The 9031-nt window shown below is 51.0% G+C and overlaps 1 protein-coding gene across 1 annotated transcript in view; it reads left to right on the top strand.

The window, feature by feature from the left end:
* The first annotated feature begins 1351 nt into the window (after positions 1-1351).
* The window catches only part of SLC24A3 (solute carrier family 24 member 3), a 464546-nt gene continuing 456866 nt past the window's right edge, over positions 1352-9031 (top strand). Inside the window, exon 1 of the mRNA XM_036892190.2 lies at positions 1352-2282. Coding sequence (XP_036748085.2) covers positions 1835-2282 — 448 coding nt within the window. The 5' untranslated portion in view covers positions 1352-1834. The remainder of the gene's footprint in view (positions 2283-9031) is intronic.

Here is a 9031-nt window from a genome sequence, read left to right as displayed (position 1 = left end):
ACTCCTCTCCGATCACTGGTTTGCATTCCCTGTGCCTGTGTCATCTGCCCCTGAGCTGGCGTTCCTTCCCTCAGTCAATATCAGCTCCAGATTCCCTCGCTCACTTTCATTTTTCCTATTTCACTAGGAAAAGTGATTTGGGTGCCTTTCCTGTAGCTGAATGAAAGAGTATTCTGAGTTCTTAAACTCTCATTTCTGCATCTCCGAATGTTTGATGGAGGTAATGCAACGGGAGAATTCCCCGCACCCACTCCAGCCTGGATACTCTTAAATCCTCCTCAGTACCTAGTACCCAGAGCAAAGGGAGGACCACCAGGCATTGTGGGGAGGCGCCAGGCTGAGAATGGGAAGGAGTAAACGGTATGCCCGGGAAGCCAGTCTTCCAGGCTTGTTGGGTGGAAAGGCCCCCCTGTGGAAAAGACCTGCTTTGCCCTGTGCCGTGACCCTGCCACCCCAGATGCTCTTGGGGACCACCTGGGAGGCTGTGGGCTAGGAGGCCACGCACAGAGGTGGACACACATGGACTGTGGGGCCTCCCAGCCTGAGCAGTGGAGAAACCTGTACAGAGGTTCTCTTCTTCCTCTTTGCTTCCCTAGATGTCTGCAGCTAGAGATCCTGACATGATCAGATTCCATGGAGACAGTCACCCCGACAGACACCTGGTTTCCAGGAGATCCTTTCTGGACAAGCCCTTTTGGTTTCAGCCCTACCACAAGGGCATCTCTTCCTCAGGGCTGTATCTACTGTCTCAGCCAGCAGCCCTAGGGAGGAACGAGGGAGGAAGTCCTATGGGCTGTGGGCCCATCCAGGCTCTAGGACAGACAGGCAGCACCGTCAAGTAGGTTCAAGGCAGGAGCAGAGACGGAAGCAAGGGAATCGGGGATATGCCTCTGACCTCAGGGGTAGCGGCTTTCCCTGTGGAAAGCCAGGAGCCTCCTTCTGAGGTTGGCCAGGGACAGTGCCACCTGTCCTTTTCTCCTCAGCCCCAGCACTGCACTTGGTTCAGTGCGATCAGGAATGACGTGTGAGCCAGGTCTAGAAGGGGGAGCCGGGATAGCCCCAGTGAGCCAAGAGCCTCTGGGGAGTCTTCCAGGTCCGGAGCTTGATGTGCAAGGGGATCCCCACAAGGGGGCGGAGGGAAACCCAGGAGGCCCTCGTGAGGAGGCAAGCCCTGTGGCTCGAACGCGCAGCCTAGCGCACTCGCGGCGACCCCTTTTCGGGCATAGGGTCGGGGTTGTGGGGGGTGGGGGGACGCTGAAGAGACCCTCCGTTTCTCCGAAGTTTAAAGCGAATCCTTTTTCCTGGAGATCGGCCTCTCGGTGGCGGTGTGTTTCCCGAGAGGGAGCCTCCTGCGCCGCCCCCTTCCCCTGGCACCGAACCACTGAAGGCTTGCGCACGGGGCTCCCTCCCCAGCTCAGTCTCCTCCCCACGCGCCCCCTCTCCGCCGTGCTGGCCAGCGCCGGGCTGCGTCCCCGGCTCTGCCCCCCGCCCAAGCCCGAGCCCAGCCGCCTCGCCGCTGCAGGCTCCGGGGAGCTGCTCCCGCCGCGCTCCCGCCTGGCTCCGTGCTCCTGGCGCGCTCGGCCCCGACTCCCCGCGCGCGGACCATGGAGTAAGTAGGCGGGTGGCCCCGCGACGCGCTCCTGCAGCCGGCGAGGCCGGAGCCAGCCCGGGTGGCCTCTCCAAGCCGGCTGAGTTGGCCAGCGGCGGGCCCTCCTCCCGCCGGTCCTTCCCCGCTCCTCCTCCTCGGCCGCCGCCGCCCCCGCCTCCCGGCCGCCCCCGCCGCCCCCGCCGCGCCGCCGCCCGAGGCCGAGCGCGGACGCCGAGCGTGGGAGCCATGGCGCGCGAGGAGGAGAGGGACCCTGAGCGCCGGGACGCGGCGGCGCGGGTCAGCGGCGAGGAGGAGGAGGAGCAGGGAGCCGAGGGGCTGAGCGACAGCGACGACGAGGACGAAGACGCGGAGCCCCGCAGCCGCGAGGAAGAGGAAGAGAAGGCGGCGGCGGCGGCGGCGGCCGGGCGGGAGCGCAGCGAGGACGCGCCGCTGCAGCGCGCAGGGCTGCCTACCACAGCCGTCCCCGCCGCGGCCGCTCGCGACAGGAGCTGCCGCCGCCCGCCGGGGCCCCCGCCGGGGCCGCTGCCCTGCCTCCCGAGGATGCCGTCGCCCGACGACGAGGACCGCGAGCGACGCCGGAGCCGCCGGAGGGACCTCCTGCTGAGCCAGCTCTGCTTTCTGGCCTTGGTGGCGCTGCTGCTCTGGTCGCTGGCGAGCATGCAAGAGCATAATGGTGAGTGCTCGCCGCCTGCCCCGAGTGGGCGCTGCGGCTCCAGTAGCTCGCGGCTCCCTGGGCTGGGCCCCGGGCAGGCGAGCTGGGCCGGGGTGCGGGGCCCCAGGACACCCACTGCCCCTCCGAAGGGCTCGGGAGGAGGGGGCCGTGAACGCAAGGGCCGAACCCTGGAGAAGCGGCCGGCGTGCTGGGACGCCCGGCAAACCCTGGGAACCCTTACCTGTGCTTTTTGGCTCTGCCCTTCTTACCACAATCTGGAGGGACTGTTGATAACAAGCGGTAGGGACGGTTATCTTAAATAAGTCCCTAAACATGGCCAGTAATAAAGTTGCCCTGGTGAAATTCGGTATCTGTGCAGGTAAACCACCTGTACACTCTGGCTTGTAGAGGGCGTGAAGGGGGCGGTTGACTGGTGAACACTCAATTCTCCAACGTTACCCACATAGAACAGGCGGGATGGAACAGGTAGGAAGCTCCGCAACGTGCCTTTCCCGAACAGGTGCCGGGAACTTCGGATGGGAAAAAAGTGTTGGCCACTGGGCGAGAGTTTAGAAATGGACTTAATTTCTTAACACTGAACGCTCGCTAGGAAGGCTTTTGTGAACTTGCGGCTCTAAAAAAAATGATTTAGACCGTACTGCCCAGTGCTCTCAGGGTGCCCTTTACCCACAACTTTTGTCTTCTCTTTGTCCTTGGCCTTTCTTAAGCTGAAACAGAACCTTGTGAAGAAATGTGCTCAGAGCAGTTGTCCATTGCAAACAGTTTGGATCCTGGGGTGCAGCTGTCCAAAATACTGAGGATAAACTTGGAAGAATAGCTATTATAAAACAGTTTTATATCCCGGCGGTTCAAGTGGCACCATTCCTGGGAAAACAGCCATATAAATGGTTGTGAGAAAAAGCAGTTACAAATGTGTGCTTTGGTGTTAAGATCGACATAGCTCAAACACAAGGTGTTACGAAGTGCAGAATAAAGGCATTTTTATAGTGATAGTAAAATATTTCTAAAGGAGCCATTAATTAGAAAGGGGTCTCTCCCAAATTGGCTGGTCTGGGGCTTCCTGGGGAAAGCAGATGGTCCGTCTTGGTTCAGGTCTTCGCTGACCTCTTGACAGACTTCCTCTTATATGGTAATGTGAGAGAGTCCATCCTGGTCTTCAGGGGAGCTGTTGAGACTCCATGGCTCTCTCCATTTCTCCTATATCCCAGCTTATCTGGCAATGGGTTCTGACATCAGGAAGAGGACTGTGCCTGGGGAAGGGAAGCTGAACCTCTCTCCCAGGGTAGAGTCAGAACTGCCAAAAGCAGTTACTGACCAATTCTCGGGAAGGGAAGAGGTCATTCATCACTCCCCTTTTAATCTTTCTGGCTTTTATGAGTGCAAAGCCCATTTCTACTTCATGCCACCTTTGCAAAGGCCCGTTCTAAGACAATTACATGCCAGCCATTTTCCCTACAAGTTGGAGCTCTGTGAGTCATAGAGTTCCACCACTTTCCAGGATATAAAAGACATTTTTCTGGATGGAGAATGTGACCCATCCAGTTAATGGTCACACAATCCATCAATGGCAGGGGACCTGCCTGGCTTCTTGGAAAGCTGGGGTGTTCCAGGGGAGAGGGTGGCAGACTCCCTGCAAACTGGAAACCTGGTGACTGGACTGACATGTTACAGTGGCCTCCCTGGCAGAGACATTTCTGTTCAGGTGCCACGAACCCCGATTTCATTCCATAGCACAGTCTTTCCCCCATCCCTTCCCTTGATTTCTCTCCTTTCTATGATTCCTATTCTCTTTATCCCTCCCCAACCCCTTCCATAAATGCACAGCTTGAGAAGACTCCCCCCTGCTCCCCCGGCCCCAGCCACTGAAGGTAACAGTGGAAAGCCAACCGTGTTTAGGGGGTGCCATCCAGCCCCAGATGGCTTGCTAGTTGGAATTCTGTCTCATATTACCCTTTCTTCCACTAGATAATGAATAATTTAATTATTTGATGCACAGTAATATCTTGCAGCAGGGCCCAAGTTTTTTGAGATAATTTAAAAACAATTAATATATGCAAATCTGCAAATGATTTTTTTTTTGCCCCAGGGGGTCAGCATCTACTATACTTAAGCAGTTGAATAGTGATGCTTTACCCTGGAAGCTTGGGGCTACACTACTTAAGGATCCTTTCAGTACAAAGTTTGAAAAGTAGCCTTGTTTTAAAGACACTGTGATGTGGAAAGGCTAAGTGAGTCACTCAAGGACACACAGCAGTTGAGGAGTAGAGGATGAAACCCACTCGAGGTGACCTGGCTCTTTGATCCCACCTGTTTCCAGGTATTCATGTCACTATGTGGGTGCAGCTTTGTAATATTTACATAACCACGTGGGGGTACCTTCATAATGGTCGCAGGTAATATTTTTATTTATTCACCTTGAAAGCCATGCAGTGATTAAGTGTAACTTCTCAGAAGTCTGCTTTCTAACACATACTGATTTTTCTTTTTTTTTATAACAGGGACAGTCCTTTTACCAAACCACAGTAGAGATGTGTGGCAATTATGTTATAAAATGTGGTAGAATATTTCTAATTGTATGGGATCTGGGATCCCTTTCCTGACATCTAACCAAACTCAGCAGATTTTTTTCTGCCTGAGATGGGACACAAAATCCAGGAAAGGTTAATGCTGAAATCAAGAAAAATGTTAATTCTCATGATGACAAAAGCAGTAATAATAACTGGAATTCAGTGGGCTTGTCGGCTCCAGGCATGGTGTTAAGAACACACTGTGTACATTGCCTCACGGAGGCTGCGACCATTCGTCTGAGCCTTCGGGAGTAAAGAATGCAGAGGAACCCAAGGCTGAGCCCTGTTGAGTTGTTGCCCAGGCAGATCTCATTTTTGATCTCTGTTTTCAAAGCCAATTGAATTAAGGTGTCAGATTTGCTAAGGAGGGTTTCCTTTTTTTTTTGTCTCAGTAAGAATGGATTACTTTTGTATGTTGTGAATGGTTTAAAAGTGTATATATATATATATATAAAATCTTGAGCTACTCTGGCCCAGGTACTATTGCTTTAGAGCAAATTACCCTAAAAGGTAGTGGTGTAAAACTACTCTTTTTTTTTGGTACATGGACACTTTGGGTCATGAATTGGATAGGACATGGTGGGAATAGCTTGTCGCTGCTCCATTGTGTCTGGGCCCTCAGCTGGAATGGTGGAAATCTGGGTGACTTGACAGCTGACTCTGCAGTGACCTGGAGGCCACATCATTCCCATGTGTGGAGTTGATACCAGCTGTTGGCTGGACTCTCATCTGCCCTGTTGACCAGAACACCTGCATGTGGCCTCTCCATTTGGCTTCTTCATGTGCCTTAGCTTGAACTTCCTCAAAGCATGGCACCTCAGTTCCAAGAGATCAAGGTGCAAGTGAGTGGCTTTTTTATGTCTTAGCCTTGGAAGCTGTTGGGTATCATTTCCACTATCTTCTGTTGGTCAAGGCAGTGGGATGTCAACTCAAGTTCGAGAAGGGACATAGATGCCACCACCTACTCAATGGTGCAGTGTCAGGGTACATTGTAAGGAGAGCATGTGTGATGAGAGGCATTGTGGCCATCTTTGGAAAACCAGAGATGCAAAGGGATAATAACTTAGGAGTGACTGCAGACATCTCCTGAAGTGGTAAGTGATGAATAATACAGACCTGTATCTGTACCTATGGATCTATATACATTTATGAAATGTCTTCTGGTCATGAAAACATATCTGCTCATCTTAACTGGTGGGGGTACAGAGGCGGCATTTGAAAAAAGGGCTGCAGGGGAGATGTGAACTGCAAATTTCAGTCGCAGATCTGAGAGCCCACCTTTAGCCATCTGGCTTCCCATTCCTCAGAGGATGGCGACCAGGATATTTCGGCCCTTTCTGCAGTGATAGGTAGGCTGTGCTGGATTATCCGCCTTCTCTTCCCTCCCTCCCTCCCCTTTCCATGCTTCAACCCCTCTTGCCTTTCTTCTGCTCCTCAAAAAGGTGGCACTTCTTCTGGTCCCAGACTTCAGGCACCTGCTGGTCCCACTGTCACCATTACAGCTAGTTAATACTTTATCCTTTACTTCCAGGCCCAAGACATTCCTGCCTAGTTTAGGCCCCCTTTTTGCTCACTGCACACACTCTATTTCCCTTCATAACATTTATCACAGTTGGCAATCGTGTATTTATTCGGTTATGATTTGAGTAACATCTCCTCTTAACCAGCTTCTAAGCTCCAGGAGGTCAGGGGCCTTATGAACTTTACTCACCTTTGTCACCCCACACTTTGCCCATAGGAGATGCTCCAAAGATATTTGTTAGGAGGCTGCTTTGATTTCTGGACCATGGTATCTGTAATAAAAACTAGCTACTGTGTGTCAAGAGCCCATTTACTGGCACTCAGTATTTTCCTGACTTATCATTCTGGCCTCCGTCCAGCAAATTTGATGTCACTGTTTTTTCGTGGGCTGACACTGAGCTGCAGAAAGGTGAGTGTGTTGCCCAGTGTCACTTCATTAAGAGGCAGGATTTGAACCCAGGTACACCTGTGTCAGAGCTGTGCGCCACTGCACCCGCCAGCGTCAGCCCAGGAGGACATGAATAGAAAATGGGAACCACACTGCCTTTTTTCAGTCAACTGGGGAGTAAAGGAGCACCAGAAGGTTGCTTTCATAGAAGCAGTGTTTTAGAAACACATTGCTTTTCAACCTTTTCTATTTTCTGCCTAAACACATATAGATGTATCTCTTTCCTCCTGGCTTTTCTTAGCTGCTCATCAACCCAGATTTTTCTCAAAGATGTCCTCTACTTGCAAGCCTCAAATCCTTGTGGGAAGATTTTTTTTTGTTTTTTTTCTTACCCCGCAGGGTTGGCAAAGCCAAAAGAATTGCAAAACCAGCGATTTGCTGAGACTTCCAAGGCCTGGTGCAAGTTGGCTGATAGGATTTTGGCAGCTCTGTATCTCCTGAAGATCCCTTTTCCTTGAGTGAAGTAATTTTGGGGGTGGGGAGGTAATAATACACAGGCTTTTATAACTGAGAGACTGAGGTAGGGGGAGTTCAGGAAATGTCCCTGAAGTTGTACAGCAAATGGACGGTGCTGCCAGGAGACTAATATGAGTTTCTGTGGCTTTTTCCTGCCTTCAGTTTCTGTAGGGTACATTTGGCAGTGACTTTTGTTTATCGTTGGCAGTGGTTTCAAACTTGGTGTTACCCTGTAGGATCTGAGAGTCTGAAGTATTCAGGACTCAGCAGAAGAGGGTTTTCTATGAGCAAAGCAGTGAGAGGCACCATTCAGTCAATTTTAATCACTGAGTCCTAATTTCTCAGACTTGGATGATGTCTGCCCAGCACTCTCCTGTGGCTACAAGCCTTGTAGGGTCCACTTACTGTTCTCTCCTCATGTTGTGAGGCCTGGGGTGCTCACCACCCCTCACTGGTTTCCCCTACTTTGTCTGTACCTTTGTAGATGGCCACTTATGAAACTCCTTTCAGTGGCATCCCTTGAATAAGTTCCTGCTTGGACCCCATTGGTGTGAGACACAGGGACGGACTTCATTCATTCACTCAGAGAACACCTGGTAGGCTTTTTGCTAGTTGCTGGGATGACAGCAGTGTCTGAGACAGATTCCCAGAGTATTGTCCTTGTGGTACTCAGGCGTTAGTGGGTGAGGATGTAAATTGGCTCTCCAAACGCTATGGGAGATGGCACCAAGATGATCAGATTTTAGGCACAGACCCCAAATGAAGCCTTGATCCCTTAATGAGATGGATTTAATGGATTTAATGAGGTGATGTAGAGAGAGGAAAGAAGGAATTAGAATGGCAATGTGTAGATATTTGAGACTGGGACAGAAGCTCAGTGTACCTAGACCCATCTGTGACCATGGGGCATGTTGGTTCATGACCCTTTAAACTTCGGAGTTTAGAGATTAGGAGAGCATTTCAGGGAACAGAGGAAAGGCCTTTGTCATTTCTAGAGCTGTCCAAACAAACACAAGTTTCTTATTGAAATCATGAAATCTAGCCATTAGTCTTTGCTTGTTAATCACTGTGTATTTCTAGGAGAAAACAAATAAAAACCTCATCTGTGACCTAGTTTGGAGGAACTTCACAGTGCATCTTAGTATTTTTCTCCTTATCTTTTCTCTTTGTGCTCTGCATTGTTTGACCTTAGCAAAAGTCATTTTCACTTCAGCAAAACACTGTGGAGTTTGAACCAGAAATGAGCAGGTTTCTGAAGTAGGACTTTGCTGGAAGCACAGAGGTGTGTGTAGGGGCATGGATAACCAGCTGACATCAAGAAATCAACAGCCCCCTTTTTAAGAAAGAACATGAAATAGTCACTTTTGGCCATTTTGACTTTGATTACTGGTAAGACATGTAGGAGGAAGGCACCCGGCTGTTGAAAGTCAAGCTGATAAGTAGTTGCTACAGATGAAGGTCTGAGTAATAGGCAGGAGGGTGAGAACTGTATCTTTGGTTGGCTCTGTGGGTCTCAGTCTTCTCTGCCCATTGTAATCACTGGGGAACTTTAACCCACACTCACATCTGGTTCCTACCCTCTAGGAATTCTGGTGTAATGTTCTGAACATTGGGTGTTGGAATGTTTTTGAAGTGAGGTGGGTGTCTCCAATGTGCAGTCAAGACAGGGCACCATTGGGTTAGCTCAGTGGTCAGTCATTTGCCTTGTCACGGCCATGCTAGTGCTCACTGCACCTGAGCTGTGAATACACTAGGCT

Source organism: Manis pentadactyla, chromosome 5 (genome assembly GCF_030020395.1).
Source record: "Manis pentadactyla isolate mManPen7 chromosome 5, mManPen7.hap1, whole genome shotgun sequence".
Lineage (NCBI taxonomy): Eukaryota > Metazoa > Chordata > Mammalia > Pholidota > Manidae > Manis > Manis pentadactyla.
The sequence above is the reverse complement of the archived record's forward strand: the minus strand, read 5'-3'. Positions and strand labels throughout refer to the sequence as shown.